Raw genomic sequence first — 19,832 nt, 5'->3', positions numbered from 1 at the left:
CGATAACTTTTGTAGTAGCGATGTCCAACAAAAATTTAAACTTAATTGCTAGCACCTCAAACTTATGTCAAAGTATTGTCATGTGCTTGGAGAAATGCAGTAAAAATTTCAGGTCAATATTATATTTGTATGGAAATTTATAGCTATTTAAATGTTAGCCACTGTTGCACTCATTTTACATAGGAAAAATGGCACCGAAATACTGAAAAAACTGATTTTTGGATTTAATGCAAATATTCTGACTTTGGAAAATATTTCATGATATTATGATGCTACAAATAAGAAACAAGCCATAATAACACATTTTCACACTTCTTAACACAGTTTAAAAATAGGGTAATAGAGTCTATACAGTTGTAACTATGAAACAACCTCTAAATCTCCTAAGTCAAAATCCTCATGCAAGTTTAGAGTTAGAACATCTTCTTCACCTTCATATTGTACATTATACCATTCTTCTGTACCTATAACCTTGCTCAAGACTTCACCACAATACCACTTTTCACAACCATTTTCATCTCTCCACTTATGCTTGATCTTCTTACCAACAAGGGACTCTTGCATGTAGCTAGCTCTTTCTTGCACTGACCTTTTGTCACATATCAACTTTGTAAGGTTCTCAACCAGTTTATCAGCAGAATACTGCTTCCCATTTTTAGAAAACAAAAATAAATCTTTATCAAGATAACTTTTCTGGTCCAAAACTTGTTTTCTAAAGTTCAGTTGAGCCTTCAGAGCATTAAGTTTTGCTGTATTAGATCTTTGTTTGGCCACACCTCTAACAATGTCTTCTTTGGTCTGCCACAAACCATAACGGACGATGTCTTCTGTTAACTTTTCTTTTCTTTTCAAGCCTCTTCTGCGGGCAGCATCTAAAGCATGTTGCTTTTCATGAAGTGCTTTGATACGTCCTTCAAGAATATCCTCTCTACGTTGCTTAAAAAGCTTCTTGAACTCTGGGGCCTTTTTTCTGGCTATCTGCAGCAGATGTTCTACTTCTTCTGCTGATTTTGTGTTAAGCCATTTCATAGTTTTATTGCTGGAAAACAAAACCATTGCCTCTAAAGACAATGTAGTAGCATTTGGCTTCTCACGTAGTAAGCGATCAAGTTTGCCAAAATCCCTCTCACTCACTACATTGCTCTTTGAAACTGACACAGTCTCAACAGTAAGCTGAGCACTGGGAGCATAATGTGTGCCACCAGGCAAATGATCTTCTACCAGTCGGGAGAGTAGAGCTGAAAATGAATGGCATAATACCTCTAGCACTTCTTGAGTAACATAATCAAACTCAGTTGGCGTAATCAATTGGTTCCAAATCTCATCTTTCTTTGGCGGATAATCTGTGTACAGCTCAGCATGTCCTTGCAGCAATATACTGGCATCTTGTGACCAGGTATCAAGCTTTCTTATTAAAGTATCAAAGTAAGAATTCATTTCTAGAATGGTCACATCTGAACATTCAACCACACGCCAAAATGGACCAGTTATGATCTTATTAATCAGACCTAATGCACGGCAACCAGCCACAAATTCGGGAACTTGTATGTCACTGAAAACAGCCTTAAGTAATTGGTTAGGGGTTTGCCACACTTCCTTAAAAAAATTAATGACATGCTCGGCAATATAATACAAAGCTCCAGCATCATAAAAAACTATATTGAAACGATTGCCACGGAAAGACACCAAAGGATTCTTGTTTATTCCTTTTGATTTCAAAAAGGAAGTAAATGGCTGGTATACACCACTTTGCTCACTGGCATGCTTACAGAGAGCCTTGCACGCTGTTCTGACAAGACGAATCACACCAGATTCAGACTTCTTGAAGGAATTTGGAAGAGCTGATGCACCGACACATTCTTCAAAGTGTGCTTGTTCCCATTGCAGCAGGGCAGATGATGCGGTATCTGCCATCCCCACAAGCAAATGCAAACCACAAAAGAAATTGTTAAGTGTGCCAATACTCTGTTGCTCATCAGTGTTCATTTCATTCCAGTTATCGATCACACTGGGCAAAATCTCTAAACGATATCCTTCCAACAAGGTATTAAATTTTTTTTCAACAATGTGCCGATCTGACATGGTGTTCTTGATCTTTGATAAAATGGCATTGCCTGACCCTGACTCTGCTACTACTTCCACATCAGATAAAATTTGTTGAAAGGTACTCAATACCTGAGTAGCTGTTCCGCTAAGCATTTCTGCTAACCCTAGGGAGTATGTGCTATGTGATGTGGAGACTTGAAAAGAATAGTAATGCTGGCCAAACTTGGACGTCCCATCACTATGGAGAGTAAGGTTATCTTCTTTTTGCAACTCTTCACTCAGCTGTTGACAAGATAGCCCTTTCATTTCAGCAAACATACGAATAAGAGTGGATTTTTGTGGCAATTCTTTAATTTCAAAAGATGCAATATGCTTAAGAACACACCTGATGATAGGTTCAACATTCTTGACCCCAACATTTAAACTCAGAAGTTCAATGCAGCACTGTCTAACATTGTCTAAGTATTTCATTTGGTGCACTTTTGATTCAAATGTATTACATTGTAGTTCTTGTAGTCTCTCTAGCATGCAATCATATTTATTTTCTGAATCGCACAATGACCTTGTAGCAAGCTCTAATTCTTCATTAAGATCTTTAGTAACCATTTGCAAGTGATCACATTTCTGAGTGATGGAATCGTATTTATTTGTGGCTACCGTTAATTTGTTCTGATAACTTCTAACGCGTGTTGTAGCCTGTTGTAAGTTGTGTTGCAATTTCTCCTTATCTTTAACTTGTTCTTTTAATTCATTTATCTTTTCATCTCTGCGTTTTAGTTTCTTATTGGTATTACGCACACTCAATTTGCTCAACTTGGTGGTGAGGTCATCTGTTTTTGATACTTCATGCTCCAATTTATTTTGAACTTTAGACAGCTCACCAGCCAGCTCTTTGTTAACAGTTGTTAACACTTCTAATTCATGGCTATCACTACATGTCTTTGCTTCAGCTAGCACTGTCTGATCAGTGCCAGTCAAAACATTACTGCATGCATGCTCATCGTCTGGCCCAAAGGAGCTGGAGGAGTCCTTGTTGCATGCTGTAATGAATGGCTCACTTGTCAATATAATTATATCATCATTATGGTGATTTCGTTTTAGTTGTTTGACCTTGTTTTCTATCCTGTATATAGATGATCTAATCACTGATAATGAAGGCAAAGTGGATCTTGAATACAGTGCAATCATCCATGCATGAAAGTGATTCCACGACAAGTTATTACCTTTACGAAACTGGTTCAACTCAAGTACGACTCCTTTGGTAATCTTTTTTTGATCAATAGTTGGCATCAACCCAATTGTATCCAGTACCAGTATCTCTCCACAAAGGCCAAGCTCTTCACACAGAGGTCCAGGACTACTGACATCCATGCTGTAAGAACAACAGCACCCAGTGCATTGATATTGCTATACCAGCAAACTACAAGGGCTATTAAGGCACTGCAATCATTTAGAATTTCACAACACTTTCCTATGGTACTATCTAGCTGATTTCTGATATGAGAAACATAAACCATAGATTACTGACAATCACTACATTGTGCACAGTTATACCATGCATAAAACGACTATATAACACTGCGCGGAGTAAGAACACGCTTTATTCATAGAAAAAATCACATTAACAGATTAAAAACATGATGACAACTACAATACCAGCTGAAACATTCCCATTATATCGTCATGTATACAAAGTAACACCAAAAAACCAGCGTTTTCAGGTGCTATACTAATGTTACCTTAGGTTTTAGCGTTTTACGGCTGCCAAATTCGAGATCAGCGTCGTCAAAAACCTATAGCACGAGTAAACCACTCAAACTCCAGCTGTAATAGTCCGGAAACGATAATCACTACAACATGTCGCAGGTGCCACGACCGTAATACAAATTGTTTCTTATTATTCGAGGCCTAAAATTTCTACAGGAAAATTTTATTTCGTATTTTTGAAATACTATAACTTTTGAAATACAAAACGGAATTACGCGCAGTAAAGTTTGTTAGTTGCAGCGGTCATCAGGGTTTCACTGTGCAGAACAAGAAACCATCCAACTAAACGATATTGAGGCAATGCAAGATTGAATCTTCAGCGTGCTGATATTACGAGGTTGGACATCGCTATTTGTAGTGCCGTAAATCCCGTATTTTTCATGAAAAATACGGCATTTTACGGCACTACTCCAAAAGTAATTATTTTTATAGCAGTAAGCGAAAATGATACTCCGCCAGTATTCGCTTACTGCTGAGGACGAATTTCCTGACTTTGACATTGGTTAAGTTAAGTACGTAGGTAGTAATAAGTATATAGTTAGGTAATAAGTAGTAGTATGGTGTAGTTTTCAGTATGTACATGTGTTATGTCCCATGCATTGCTGTTGAATTATTTTTATTTCACGAACTTTATTTTGATTTCACCTATTAACGTAAGCAAAAATATATTAGGCCAATGAAACTTGATTACCAGTTTCTCGCTCAGATTTTTGATGCGGGCGGGCGGTTATTATTCATTATTCATTATTTTCCAAAAGCACAACACACATCCCAAACATGAAAATTTCTGCCAAAAAAAAAAACAGTGAGATCTACATTGGTTACTCTTAAAGTACGTTACTAATCCATATAAGAATATTTAGCTATTTCTGTAACTCCTAAGCAAGTGATTTTTCCATTAGAGTATAGCTGATTGCTCTATTAGAGTAAAAGTGACTGCTCTATTAGAGTATTTCAATCTGAAATACCAATAATGAAATTCCATGCGGGTATACCAAAAGCATGCGGGCGATGACGCGAAACTGCTAGTCAAGTTTCATTGGCCTTATGGGAGAAATGGCTAAACCGCTCCGGCAGCGACGGAAGGCACAGAGCGCTTAGGCCACTCCAATTGGTAATTATGTTTCTGGTCCTTTGAAAATCAGTTTTAGGTGCGGGCGGGCGGAATTCAGCAACAAAGCAACAATGAAGTGACTGCTCAATTAGAGTATTTTTTTGTGATTCACTGACTGTTCTATTAGAGTATATCGATCTGTACTATGCACTACGAGATGCACTATGCCTATTTCTTGTAGGTTTTCACTGATAAAATACAAATTATGACACTTAGATTTAGCCTGGCATACTTGTTGCAGCCCAATATTTGTTTCTGAAATCCAGGTTTTTCAAAAAGCTGATGCAGGCATTTTACACATGTATTTCTGAAATTTAACATTCTCCAAAAAAGGATGCGGGCGGTTGACCAGAAACATAATTACCAATTGGAGTGGCCTTAGCTACAAGTATTTACGGCATAGGCGGCGGAACTGAGGGGGGGGGGGGGGGCTAGGGGGCTGAAGCCCCCCCCCCCCCCCCCCCCTCCGAGAATGACATCACGCCGAAATTATCCTGCTTGGAGTGGGGCTGAAAACCGCGGCGATAAAGATTGAGATACTCTAATAGAGCAGTCACTCTAATAAAGCAGTCACTCTAATAAGGCAGTCACTCTAATAAAGCAGTCACTCTAATAAAGCAGTCACAGTATTAGAGTAGTGTGTAGCGAGCTATGCCGTAAGAATTTTATCAGCTATAAATGCGTAGTAGTCTGGCGCCGCCCGCCCCTTCGCATAAAGTAAGGGTCTGGTGAAATACAGATACCTCGAAAGTTTGCTAGGCGCCAACTTCTCCAGCAACTGTCTGTGACTTTGTGGGGGTACAATGCAAAAATGATACTCCGCCAGTATTCGCTTACTGTTGAGGACGAATTTCCTGACTTTGACATTGGTTAAGTTAAGTACGTATAGGTAGTAATAAGTATATAGTTAGGTAATGAGTAGTAGTATGTTGTAAAAAATATATATATACGATTTATATTTAACGTTAAATACAGATACTAAATCATTTCTAGCGCCCAGATTCGGCGCTAGCCAATTAGTGCATGCCAATGACGTTCACACAGAAATCGCGTTGGCAACACAATGCTTTTGTTCGAATTGAAGTGCAATCATCTGACGTAACAAGCAATACGTACGCTGTCTAATTGAATTCCTTTTGAAATGATTAGGTATTTGTATTTCACCAGACCCTTACTTTTTGCGAAGGGGCGGGCGGCGCCAGACTAAATGCGTAGCTGGTGAGGTGGGCAGCTATTCTTAACTGGCTGTGACCTTTTTTTTTGGTCTCACCTTACCAAACCAGAGACAACGTAGATTATTTCCATAAGTCTGGGTCAGCCCAGCCCCCCTCATATCAACTACTTCCTCCACCCCTGACGGATACTTGACTCCGCCATTATGCAGAGATGCCAACCGGAGTCTGAACAATTTTATGAGTGAGACCTCAAACACTACCAGCAATGTGTACTAGACTCAAGTGCAGCTCCAAGATTTTTGGTAGTACAGACCAAAAAAAAAAAGAAAAGTCGCTGGATGCTCAAAGTTAGGGTCCGCAACGTGAAATAATGACCTCCGAGAATCAACTACTAAACCACCTACAAATGCTAGGCTATAGGTACCACTTAGAAAATGCCAGATTGGCGTTATTTTTCATTAATGTCTTGTCGAGCAAATCGACGAATACACTGTTAAAAAGCCTGAGTGCATTTCATACCAAAATTGTATGCATTACATACTGAGTTGCTACACTAGAAGGTATGAAACAGATCTGCATGCATTACATACTAAAAATGTTAGCATATCACACTAACATATTGGTATGAAATATCATACCCTGTGAGCATACCATGACGCCATAGCTCAGAGATATGCGCCTCTTATATGGGAAGATAAGCGCCTCTTATATGGAGCGTTTATGAATAGGCGCATACAAAACATTGGATGCGAGATGGGTTTGGGAGCTTGTTAGAAACTCTCGAGGGAAAGAGGTTGAAGGATCATGACGAGTCGAGTAAACTGAAGCACAGAGTGAGTTCTTAGTATTTGATAAGAGGTTTCAGGAAACCATAGATTACAATTATAACTCCCGTGACAAGTGTGGGTTAAATAAACTCTGGTTCGGTTCTAAGCCTTGTTCCAAGCTCCTTTATATGTTGTGTAACTGTTAGAGTTGATAATGAATACCATCTGTCTCATACCCAGACCCAGCTGGGCCATTTTCAGTCAACCAGCTTTGGCATCCAATGAAAGTTTGGCTGAATCTTAGTCAATCGAATTTAAATTTGATCCGTGTTGACTAACTTCATGCATGCCTCTACAATGAAACTGCATTGCTTTGGTCGCTCCAAATAAATTCTCTGTTCCAGTCCACTGCCTGCATCCGTGTCACTAATAATATTACAATTCTTCCGTTTTTTCTTGCATACTGAACAGTTTCAATTTTATAATGTGTCAGTGTGCATTGAGTCTCTACAAATTTACATTTTGTTCTACCTGCAACTTAATTTTATGCTGGCTATGTTCAGGAAAAGTTACCAATTTTATAATGGAAATGGACTGCGTGCTTGCATAAATGTATGCCCAGTAGAGGACGGGAAACAGAGTCTTTATTTAGAGTGGCCTTGTGTTTGGAGCAGTCATGCACTTTTGTAATATAAGTACATCTTAGCAATGGTGTAACTAGCCATTCAGCCCTTGGTAGCCACTGAAGTACTGCAGGTGAGTGTTAATGATACACCGGTTTCTGTCTAGTTACAGTAGAGGGTAACTGTATGCAATCTTTTAAAACTGCATGTTGGCTTTTTGCTACATTAAATATAACTTGCTATTCTGCTCTATGGCTTTCATTATACAAACAGGAGCTAGCTGGAGTTGGCTATAATAATTATTTACATATGCCTATAGGTAGACCCATTTAGATGCTAATAATGGTCCAGCCATTTAGTCAAACAAAATCAGTCCGGCTAGACCAGTTTGATATCCAAATTTGGTCCAGCTAATTACCTACATTCAAAACACTTGATTAACCAGATTGTTTTTCATGTAATAGAACTATGGACCAGTAACCTCAAAAGCAAGTCAGCAGATGTATACAGATATAGTTATTGTTTATGGGTTCATATATAGTGGTATTGAAATTTTAGATTAATCCTAAGATACACTGTACATGCTCAATTAACGTTCTCACAACTAAGCAAGTGCATGGTTGTACTGTCACCTAATGATATAACTCACTGATAAACTTTGTTAATGGCCTACCTTTACTACATTAATATAGATTTCAATGATAGCTGTGACTAGGATATGTGTGCACAGTAGTATCAGGTGGAGGAGACTGTTCACACAGTGATATGGGTAACCATTTTAAATGATATTAAATCGGAATATGCTAGATAATATTGTACAGCGTGTGTGTGTGTGTGTGTGTGTGTGTGTGTGTGTGTGTGTGTGTGTGTGTGTGTGTGTGTGTGTGTGTGTGTGTGTGTGTGTGTGAGGTGAGACTTCAGGTGCCTACACCTTCACTTGTGGGATATGGTACAGCCTCCTGCGGGGTTACTAGTCCTAGGATTTGTCTGCACTGACTCCTGTGCTTGTTCACTGGGTAGGCATGACCATACTAGCATGACAGCTGAAGGCTTTGCTTTTTGTTTGCTTTTGTGTGTGTCCAGGGTTAGTTCTAGAAATGTTGCTCACCTGGTTTCAAATTCTGAAATACATGGAGTAGTTGCTTTGCTTATTTAGGTGTATATTTTCATGTATGGTTAGCTACTGTTTGACACACGTATGCATGACGACTGCTCTGTTGAAATGTATGATTGTTATTTTAGAGTAGCTATGCATATGTTGATTTTATCTGAATAATATGGTTCAGTGGCATCGACTCTACCTGATTAAATGGTTACAGACCCAAGGTATATTCAGTATCCTTGGAGAATGACTGTCGAGAATTCAGTTTAGATGGTGTCTCTGTGATCACAACGGTGGACTCATCCAGGAGACTGGAGGCTTACAAGTCCTCGTAGTTTCTACTTATGGAAATAAACTATCAAAAGTTAGTTTATATGCAAATAAACTTGTTTATATTATATTGGTACAGAGAGTAAATTGAAGACAAAAGAGGAACTCTAGATCTGTAAAGACAGTTAGAATGCCTGTAGACACTGACAATGGTATTGTCAATAGTCAGGTAACTAAGAGCTTTATAGCAGTCACAATGCATTTCTGCTTCTATTGCTTCATCAGGTGACAACATTCTTAGGATGGATTGCATGGAGCTGTATGCAAATGTTGGAGTGGGTACAAATAAAGTTATTTCTTACCTCATGACATCTTATACTTTTCCTATAGTAATATAACTGCTGTGCTGACGTCATACCCACAGGAATAAGCGCCTCTTATCTGGAACATTTATGCCGGAATAGGCACTTGCAAGAGCGTCAGCATCAGGGTCTGGGGGAGAAATAATCGAAGGAGTAAGGCTTAGAGACTGAAGGATCATGAAGAAACGAGTTGACTAAATTGCGCGCGGACTGGTATAGTAACAGGGTGAGTTTTTAGTATTCGATATCCACGTAGAGAAAGTCTATGGTAAAACCGAGGGTCACAAGTGGGATTAATAACCTATACATAAACAAAGATTCTAAGCCTTGCCTTTAATACAGGTCTTCATCTAGGAAATGACTCAAGGTGGGGGGGATAACCATGAGTGGGCAATAATTAAAGATCCACGTGTTCATCCCTATGCACACTCCACCTAGGATGTATCTTGCACTCTCAGGTGCATTGTCGTGTGCCTGAAGATGACCATGCCACTCCAGAAATTTTAGGCTTTCTTAAATTGCCTCTGGTGCATTCTTGAGTACCGTACGCAAGGAAATTTTGACGTCAAAAAATTTGACGAATTTAGACTTCAGCAGATTTGACGAATAAAATGTTGACGAATATAAAGAAATTGTAGGCAAAACCTGTACTTTTAAGGGCGCTTATAAACATTTGATGAATTTAAATTTGACGAATTAAACCGATTCGTCAAATTTTTTTGACGTCAAAATTTCCTTGCGTACGGTATCTCAGAGTGAAGAAAATTTTGTATTTTTGTTTCAAATTGCTTATGGTGCATTCTCAATTACCTGAGAATAACATGCCATTTTTAGACTCAAATTACTTGTGGTTCATTCTCAGGTACATGAGAATGCAAGGCCACTCCAGGTTTTGCATTTTAAACTCTCATAGGTGGCTTCTTGTGCATTCTCATGTACCACATGTCCGCCATGAAATTTTGGTATTTTAGACTCTCGGATTGCTTCTGATGCATTGTTAAAAATTTAATGGGGTGAGAGTTTGTCAAGGGATGGCGGCAATGAAGTCCTGGTTTATATGTTGTGTGTTAAACTGTTTAGAGTGGTTATAAAGATTTTTTTTAAAATAGGTGTTTGCTAACATTGGTTCCTAGAGGGCGAAGTCTGCAAATATACATGGAAACAGTAGAGACAGTTAGAAGGAAGAGACTGGTAAGTTGTTTGAATTGATTGCTGCAATAAAAATTTAGATCTGGGACAAAAATTGTTCCAGCTGGGTCATTTTCAGTCAAATTGGTCAGAACTCTGGCATTCAAAATATTATTGATCACTGACCAAAACTGTGGACCTATCTTAGTCAACCAATTTTGTGTTGGCTAATTTTGGACAGGTGAAGCAGCTTAGAAATTGTGTATGCATACTTGGTCAGTGACCCCTCACTTTCATTTATTGTATGAGTTCCCTCATTTTGACTCCCTTAGGTCTTGCCATCCTTGCTTAAATCAACTAGTTGTTAACTTGTTGGTAACTACTAAAATACCCATGTTTTATTGTTAGTATATCACCATAAAAATCAAGCAGTAAACTAACAGATAGGAACGTTTTGGTTACTGATGATTTACTTGCAGTACACCAACTAGTAAATCAACAGAAGGGTGATTTACTAACAGTAAAATATGGTAAAACAGCTTTCTTCAAGCAGTGACCATGAATGTTAATGATATACCATGGCCAGTTGATATCTAGTTACAATAACTGTAGCTATGGGGTACCGTATGCAAGGAAATGTTGTTTGACAAATTCATACTTCGTTAGATTTGAATTACAAAAATCAAGAAATTGTAGATAAAAGCATGTACTTTTAAAACACTTATGGATATTTGACATTTAATTTTGACGAATTAAACCAATTCGTCAAATTTTTCTTAGATCAGAATTTCCTTGCATACGACTGTATGCGTGCTTGTAGCACTGTGCATTGACTATTTGCTCAACCATGGACTGAAGCAATGCTGCATTACATATGCAAGAGCTAGTTGTTAACCAATTATAAAATTTGCACATGCTTAGACCATCAGTTTAGAATGCTAATAAATAATAATGGTTCAGCCAGAATAAATTTTGTTGAATGTAATCAGTCTGACAATGACTTGATCTGTCAAAATGACAGACCAACATGCAACATGGTTGGCCACTGGTACATGATACGTAGTAACAGTTTACATATATAGTGTATTTTTTTAAATGCCTATTTTGATAGGTGATAATGTCAGACCATTTTTAAATTGGTCAGTCATTGCGACTTTTGGGTTGGAAAAATGACAGATGACAGGCTGTTATTTTGAGCTCAACCAGTTAATTTAGTCTGGCTAGACCAGTTTACCTGGACTTTTTTTTTGTCTGTTTTTGTGGCAGTGTGTCATGCACGCACGCATGCACGCACCACACATGCAGGTGTGTGTGTGTGTAGTGTGTGTGTGTGTCCGGGACTAGAAATTTGCTCACTGGTTTTGAGGTCTGAAATACAAGACCAGTTCTTTACCCATTCATGCATACTGTATAATGGGAGAATAATTCATGGAAGAAAACATCCACAAATTGTCTATCCTTTCCTTGTTTGTGAGAAAATGTTTGCAAATTATTGTGTGAAGTAATTTACGGATTGGGCACATACCTACAACTAGTAAATCATGGATGCATACTTGATTGTTAAGGGAGGGCTGTGATGTGTTGCATAGATGGCTGTTTTTAAGCAGAGAAGCAGGTAACATTCGCAATATAAATGGGCAATCAGCCTGGGGGCACATCACAGTGAAATATCCCAATTCTCTTGCATGATTATATAGCACTGGTTTCTTTCTTGCACTGTCACCTTACGTAACTACTGTCACTGAAGTTTATATCTCTGTTCAAATTGTGTCATGTTGTGCCTGACTGTAGTGTCACGCATACATAGCAGTTTAGCAAGTAGCTACAACAAATCTTTAATAGTATCATCCACTCATGCATTCACTATGCTTGTCACTATGTCAGTACTGCATGAACTAAGGTGTGAATCATATGGGGAAGATTGGAGATTAGTACAAAGGCTTTTTTGGGAAAGAGGGGGGGCATTTTTGTCAATTTAAAAACCTTTCATGAATGCATCTAAAATCACAAATTCACAAACGTTATATTCTGCGAATGATTCCCATTATACAGTATTATTTCCATGCATGGTTAACCGCTATTTAACACCCATACTAACACTTAGCATGACAAATGTTTTGTTGAAAAGTATGACTGCTCTATTAGAGTAGCTATTTGGATATTTTGATGGTAAAATTATTTTTAGAAACTGTGGAAACACTCATTAAACATTTTTTGTGTGTATTATATGTGGTGTTGTGCATGTAGAGTGAAAGCTATCTCATTTGATAGGAGCTGACACTGGATCATCGTCAACCAGTTGAAACAGTGATACAAAAGATGTATCTTGTTCTTGTATAACTTTGTATGAACTGTACTGTTTGCAATATTATTTCAGTATGGAGATAACAATAGAATACGTAGCTTTCAGTTTTGGTATCTTGTTGAGGCAAAGTTTCCCCGACCTGTGGTCAGTGTTTTTATGGATGTACTTGGACCATACGGGCTTTATGTATGATGCTGGCAACTGGCCCAACTAATGTGTACTCAACATACAGCAACTCTGTACACAGGTCTAAGTGAGGGATATTCTCTGAATCCCTTTCATCAACCATACGAAACTAAAAACTGTTTTCTCAAGGCGTTCAGTCATTTATCAATGTGCTGTGTTGTGTGTAGTACTCATGAACTTTTTGGTTGTGTACACATACTGTGCAGATAACCACACAAATACAAATACATTGTCCACGAAAGTTAACTATATATGTTAAAATTGTGAAAATGAAATAAATGTATTGCAGTGTATATACATAGAGGTTTTGCAGTACACATTCCTTAGCCATGTATGCACTGACTAGTGGATTGAGGATTCTACATTGATTTTTAAAAGCACAAAGCGAGAAGTTTTACTGGGATATGCTAAAAAGCCATTGTAACAAGTGGCTATCTCTAGCAAATATGTATAATGTTGAGGGTTGACATGTAGCTATGAATTTTGTAATGTATTGTGGGTTTCGGTATGTACATTCACCCACAATGTCTGCGCACATATTATGTGAACATTCCCTGCAAAACCTCTAACATGCATGTTATTTCCTACCAATACAACTGGAAGACGAAACACAAATAAAATCTGCACTATATAATTCCTCCCATGTTTGGTAATAAGCTGATCGTTCACCAGAGTAGTATATATTCATTGCTACGAATTTGCTGGATATGCACAAGCAAGTGCAAGGAGAGTAATTCTGTTGTGTTAGTGTACTATAGCTATATTCCTGGACCAAGAATAATTAATGTTGGTCATTTCATTCTATGTGAATCACTACAGGATATTTGTATGTAACATGGGATTACGTTAGTTGACTAAAACACGTTGAGAACAATTTTTGATGTATACTGTCCAATGGTTTCATTGCACAGTGACAGATAAAAGGTAATGTTGGCCTATAGCCAAATGTAGTCTTGCATCCCATACAGTTTGTGTGGTAATAAACCATCTGGTCATTGTTGTACATTCTGTGACCACTGCCCATGCAAATGTTGGCAGACACACTGTGCACTATATGATGACAAATATTCTTCACATTCTAAATGCAACAAACTATATAGTTAACAGTCTGTTTGTACAAAGTTTGAAAATGCCATGGGAATACTTGATTTCCCCACACAGAGCTCTCAAAAGTGCTGGCAAAGGAATATTATGGTGTGTAGTATAAAAGTAAAAGCCACTTAGTATAAAAGTAATAGAACAGCGCACATATTATATGGTTATTAATATGCAAAAGGTTTCTTCTTAATTGAATTAAAAGTGTTTCTGTGAAAAAAGTAGGGCCATAGCTGTAGCCACTTATGATTATGAATACTGAAGAGTACAGTTATAACTGATATATTCGGGGAGGTTACAAATCACAAAATAAGAATTATATTATAGTTACCTAAAAATGTTTCCAGAGATTGAGATTCTATAGTGTCAATGAGTAGGTTATTCCAATCACAGGTAGATCTGGGGTAGTAGCTGAATTTATTAGTGATTTATTCTAGTAAAAGGTATCTCAAAATGGAAAGAGTGGGTTTGGAACCACGTGGTAGCGAGTAAGCCAGGTTGGGATCCAGCTATAAGTAGTACCATTAGGCCACTTCAACTAAATCTTTGTTTCTCGGGCGAAATTCAGCCAAATAAAGGTCGGTAAAATAAAAATAGGCTATTTTGCTAGCTGAAGAGTGATATTGCGAGTCAAGCGGTGGCTAAGCTACATTACGGTTGCTGTATCACTTGTGAGTAGGCAGCTATATGTTGAGATATTTAGTGTTACTTACTTTTTAAGAGCTTAAAGATAAATTTGCAACTCTTTCGTGGCGTTATCACTCTTTGCAAGGTGATCACGTGATTAACATAATTATTTTATGCTGAAAAATATAGGGTCGGTCGGGCCCGAGAAACAAAAGATTTAGTTGAAGTGGCCTTATCTTAGTTTGGTCAGTAAAGCAAATTTCTTCCAAATCTCAAATAACTAAACTTTCACAATTTATTGTATCATGAATAATACAATCTACTGGAGGACGTGACATTGAATTTACAGGTTTTTACAATTGATTTTGTCCCATTTGCAATAGAGTTTGTCACTTTTGCAGAATTCTCTTTTGCTATTGATTTTATCATCCTTAACAAGATTGGCAGCTGCAGTAAACACGAAAACAAGATTATAGCAAGTGCTTGACAATCTTGTTAAAGCACAACTGTTGTAAACAACTCTTTAATTCTTCTTACAGCTTCTTTAACATCTTTGCAATTTTTGCTTAACCATTGGTGATGGGTGTGGTCACTCGCCAACAAACTAATTAACTTGAAGGCCTTTGGTATCTAGTGTCTCAAGTGGTATTCTCTATGGTAAAATGATCCACCTTGTGATAAGCGGCTAGTTTACTGCAGACGATGCAATTATGATGAATTCTTATGCAAAAGTGACAAAATGTAATGTAAAAGCGATGAATTCAATCACACATATACATGCTTCACACATGAAATATCACATCAGATCAATAAAAGTGTTCATGACCCCCTGACCACTCAAAATCTCCGGGCCCTGACCCTGTACTGTCACTACAAAACGTGGGTTGGCTTGGCTGTATATGAAACTGTTTTGTTGCTGGCTTGGTGTTGCAGAAACACACAACCTTGGACCTTACAATTAGGATAATTCACTAGTTTTTCACTTTAATCCATGATAAAGGTTTCAGAAGAATCCGTAAACATGTATTATCACAGGACACCATTATGTCTAACCTTATGTCATATGTAATAGCCCTGACAATCTATAAGAAACATTGGAAGTCATGTGAAAATAATAGATGTGATTCAGACTTCCGGACGTATGAATTTTTGTAACTTGACTTCGGAGACTGTGTAAAGAAACAGTGAAGGATGGAAGCAAGAGTTCATAATATTATGAACTCTTGATAGATGCTTGTCAGTATTATATATAAACATATAAACAAAGATTATCCAGCACTATATTTTGAGAAAAGTCAGTGACTAAGTATGCTTTAGTCGCCAAAAATATTTCGGTCAAATGTGAATTTTGTCCCACCAGCCCGAATTAAGCTACAATACTCCTCAGACAATAATATTATGGGTATGTTATAGTGTTTAAAGACATACTTGTTCAGTGGCCAATTTGCAGTGGTGGTTTTCGAGATGCTAATAGAGCACCCCATGTTTTATACATCCATAGTGACCTAAGTTCTGTAAAACATCATGGCTATTGACGGACGTGAGTTTAAATGCAATGGCTTTCTGTAAATATGTGTTTCCAGATCCTTCTGAAACCTCTATATAAAATGGTGATCAAGAAGAAAAAATATTGATGATCACAGTTCATTACTCCAGTTGAAAGTGCATCACCCATCATCAACTGGCAGTGTGGAAGTGACTACCAATTGCAGAGTGACCTCAATCTGATGATGTAAACTTTCAACATGAGTACTGCATATCTACCTGGAATAAAAGCAGCATAGTAGCGGTAGTCCGCCACAAACTTGGAAGCGAGTGATTGTCTGGTAGCTCAGGTAGCTAGCCGACTCAGTTTATTTTTGCGTAGGCGCCTCAAGTGATGGTGAAGTGACTCTACATTGACAAGGAATCGTACAGTAGATAAGATTTCACATACTTGGAATCACAACTAACCTTGCTGTACTCACATGATTCGATGTTCCATCCCGTGTTCCATTTAATTGTCACCATCCCTATAACACTCACGTGAGGATGCTATCGACAGCTGCAATTTGTTAGCAACCGTTTGGACATACGACGTTGAGTCGAATATTCACAAACGGAGGTTGTTGAGTAGGGCTGTACTTAAAGTTGTCGGAGCTGGTGGTGCATGGTGTAGGCCGGTGTTGGACTGAGCTGGCGCAACTGGGTTGAACCATACCAGACTATTCGGTTTGTTTCATTATACTGATAATAATTTCTTGCTTGACTAAACTTTTTAGCAGGCGGCTAAATACTGCAGTCGACCATGAACTTTACGAAGACGCTCCGCAGGCTCCTGTGCCGGCGTCTCAGGGGGCCGGTTCAATTAACTGCCATTCTCTCAGTTCCGGCGGCCGGGGATTACATACTAGCACTGATAACAGGTTGGTAACTATGTTACTTGCAGTGGCTTTTAGTTTTTATATAGGTATGCTGACAGAAAAGTGTTGACAGAAGTGACAGGTCAGGATGAAGTGACACCAGGTACGGACAAAACAAAGGTGTTATCATGTCACATATCATATCCTTTCTAGCAAACAGCAATTAGTTCTAGTGACATGGATTGAAATACTGCTATATAGTCAGGATGGCCAGACCACCAAACATGGTAAGATTATGGAATGCTATGATTTATCAATCATTTTTTCTTCCCAGAACACCGATTTGTAAATGTATAAGACCAGTCTTATGCTATTAAGACACAACTGATTCAATAACAACAGGTATTATACCGTACAATTCTTACATTATAATTCATAATCTATAATAATTGACAGAATTAGCTATACATTGCTTCTGAAAGAGATTTCAACTATGCATGGTAAGTACATTGTTTCTTGGCATCATCTGTTCACAATGCATATCATAATGCCATAGAAACAACTGCAGAAATAGAAGATAGTGATAGCCGTATGCAGTTCCCATGGATGTCATTCATCTTAGATGTTCAGATATGCTGTGTCGAAACCTAGAACAATAAATATAATTAGCAATATTTTGAAATATGTATTTGTAATTGTAAATGGATGTTAATCATACCAAAAAAACAGTCTGCATTACATACAATGGCTAGAATGGTTATAATAATGCATTATGGATGTAGATCATACCGGGAATACAGTGTGCATTACGTACTATGGGTAGAATGGTCAGTAATGCACACAACAAATGGAATGCTCGGTGTGAGGAAGCATATCATCTGCAGTTTGGTGTGATATGCAACCAACTGTTTTAACAGTGTATGCTTACAAATTACGAGATTTTTTGCTATATCTTCAAGGAAATGTCTTTTAAAGCTATAATATGCACTCTCAACCTTTATTACTAACTGTACTCTAAACTAAAACCACCAGTGGCTGCATTGTCTGGAGCAATTTCCAGCCGCAGCATCGCGAAAATGAAATTTCGGACTCGAAAAAAGTTTCGATGCCACTGAAGCACACAGTAGCGATGCCAAAGTAACCCTCCCAGGTCAAACTGGTCTGGCATGGGTCCAACTACTACCACACCAAATATCATGGAATTCCAAAATTGTTTGCCATCTGGCTGAGCTCGACGGCTGTCAAAAATTTGTCAAAAATGCCGATTTTATTCACTGACGGGAACCTTTGCTAGCCAGATGTGCTAGTTTACTTCTCAAAAGCTTACTAGACCCATAGCCAGTATAGCTTTCTTTCATAGGGTTGGTCTGGCAGCTCTTCTAGTAGAGATTTCCAACTAAATTAAATAATTAACATTCCATGCATTCATTGGTATTACAAATATTGTGCTATTTTGCAGGGTCATTTTAGTGCAAACCCCACCCCAATTGGTGGTTTCTATCAAAAGATATAAGCAAAAGAAGTTGACAGTGTGATGATTTTGTGTACAGTATTTTCAATGCTTTTTACATGTATCACATGGCACCAAACACAATATTCAAAGTATCATAAATCTAGATAGGAAACTAATAATGACATGAAATTTTCACCACATAACTATTTTATGGAGAACAGCATATGAGCTGGGTAAAACCCTCTCAAGAGTGACCACTTCTTTGTAGACTGACCACTCAGAATATTACATGAATAAAGCAAGTGATTCACAAATAAAACTGTGTGTATTGTGTAATACTAAGTATACACAGGTACCTAATGCATTTTCAAGGATAACTAACTAGAAAAATCACTAATAATATAACATGGTAAGTAATGGCATCACAAGTCACAATTAACAAATACTTCAGAAACAAGACGATCAGATAACAAAATGTAAGACCAATATTATTATTAAAATAGGTTTGTTTGGACACTGTTCAGCTTTGTTTGTCACATTGTAAGCACTAAGTATAATAATTATTATATGACACAATGACATCACTATACTACAAAGAGAAATTATATATAGTTTCTGACCAAAATTACAATCACTGAAGCTGTTATAAAATGGATCAAAACAGCAGTAAATACACCAGAATATAACATCAGGTAAGTGTGAAGCCATGTAAGGTTGTTATCACATGCCAGTCTCCACTTTTGAAAAGATTATGCTCAACCTTGAACATCATATTGTAATTCCGCGCAAGACAACAAAGTGCTCACCTTCAAACTATACTTGCATCGATGCAGAGGGATGCCTTGAAGCCCAGGGTGATTGTAATGCTAAATTCTGAGCAGTGTTAGATGGCGATTTACCTTTAAAAGGGCCATATTTTCGTCGTAATCCAACGTCAATCGTCCTCCAATCAAAAAACACACGGCGAAATCGAAATCAGCATATACGGTTTGCCCAGGAACACTTTCTTCGTCCTCATCTGCCACAGATTCACGCGGAAACTTTGGCTATCACCGGTGCCGTATTCTTCCAATTAGAATTACGTACGCAATTGTTTGTATGGGATTCCTATGGGGATTTTTATTTCTCAAACTTTGATTTGACATATTTCAATAAATACCGCATGAATTTTAATCCAGTAAAGTGCATTACGAAGTACGAAGCACTGACTACCATTAACTGGAACGGCAGCTTGTGAAACCTTTATTGAAGGTGTGTAATTTAAGTAGCAAAAATATGTGTGAAAAATTGGTTGGTTGGAAATCGCTACTTCTAGCGACCTCAAAAACCGCCAAATGCCGATATCCACGAATTTTGCCGATATCGACCAATTTACAATGCGTTAAAGAAATCTTGCACATCAAACGTGATGCTTTGCTTCTCTAAAGTCATGCTGCATCCTTGTTTAGTTATATTCGTCCACAGGGTGGC

General features: G+C 37.9%; 1 protein-coding gene and 3 long non-coding RNA genes across 10 annotated transcripts; 2 read left to right on the top strand and 2 right to left on the bottom strand.

Moving 5' to 3' along the window:
* Positions 1–202: 202 nt before the first annotated feature.
* Positions 203–3,925, bottom strand: LOC136267117 (uncharacterized). Its single transcript, XM_066062182.1, has 2 exons — positions 3,786–3,925; positions 203–3,418 (listed from the first exon to the last, which is right to left on the bottom strand). The coding sequence occupies exon 2, from the start codon at positions 3,415–3,417 to the stop codon at positions 361–363; it is 3,057 nt and encodes a 1,018-aa protein (XP_065918254.1). The 5' UTR covers position 3,418; positions 3,786–3,925; the 3' UTR covers positions 203–360.
* A 2,768-nt stretch (positions 3,926–6,693) lies between these two features.
* On the top strand, positions 6,694–12,750 carry LOC136266543 (uncharacterized). 5 transcript variants are annotated; one of them, XR_010706158.1, is made up of 9 exons: positions 6,781–6,935; positions 8,185–8,261; positions 8,735–8,818; positions 8,865–8,958; positions 9,004–9,093; positions 9,150–9,199; positions 9,255–9,452; positions 10,336–10,417; positions 12,626–12,750. It is a non-coding gene; the product is annotated as an uncharacterized lncRNA (long non-coding RNA). The 5 variants fall into 5 exon arrangements; XR_010706157.1 differs by having other exon boundaries at positions 6,694–6,935; positions 8,185–8,818; XR_010706160.1 differs by lacking the exon at positions 8,185–8,261 and having other exon boundaries at positions 6,779–6,935; positions 9,150–9,203.
* A 795-nt stretch (positions 12,751–13,545) lies between these two features.
* On the bottom strand, positions 13,546–16,628 carry LOC136265715 (uncharacterized). Its single transcript, XR_010705698.1, has 3 exons — positions 16,521–16,628; positions 16,332–16,460; positions 13,546–16,165 (listed from the first exon to the last, which is right to left on the bottom strand). It is a non-coding gene; the product is annotated as an uncharacterized lncRNA (long non-coding RNA).
* On the top strand, positions 16,285–17,685 carry LOC136265714 (uncharacterized). 3 transcript variants are annotated; one of them, XR_010705696.1, is made up of 7 exons: positions 16,285–16,778; positions 16,829–16,972; positions 17,017–17,072; positions 17,123–17,196; positions 17,244–17,311; positions 17,366–17,409; positions 17,466–17,685. It is a non-coding gene; the product is annotated as an uncharacterized lncRNA (long non-coding RNA). The 3 variants fall into 3 exon arrangements; XR_010705697.1 differs by having other exon boundaries at positions 16,286–16,778; positions 16,832–16,972; positions 17,466–17,684; XR_010705695.1 differs by having other exon boundaries at positions 16,297–16,972; positions 17,466–17,681.
* Positions 17,686–19,832: the final 2,147 nt, after the last annotated feature.

Source organism: Dysidea avara, chromosome 9 (assembly GCF_963678975.1).
Source record: "Dysidea avara chromosome 9, odDysAvar1.4, whole genome shotgun sequence".
NCBI classification, from domain to species: domain Eukaryota; kingdom Metazoa; phylum Porifera; class Demospongiae; order Dictyoceratida; family Dysideidae; genus Dysidea; species Dysidea avara.
The sequence above is the reverse complement of the archived record's forward strand: the minus strand, read 5'-3'. Positions and strand labels throughout refer to the sequence as shown.

What these genes read in the sequence shown, in the direction of transcription:
- LOC136267117 (XM_066062182.1), bottom strand. Translation starts at nt 3,417, where the DNA reads ATGGATGTCAGTAGTCCTGGACCTCTGTGTGAAGAGCTTGGCCTTTGT.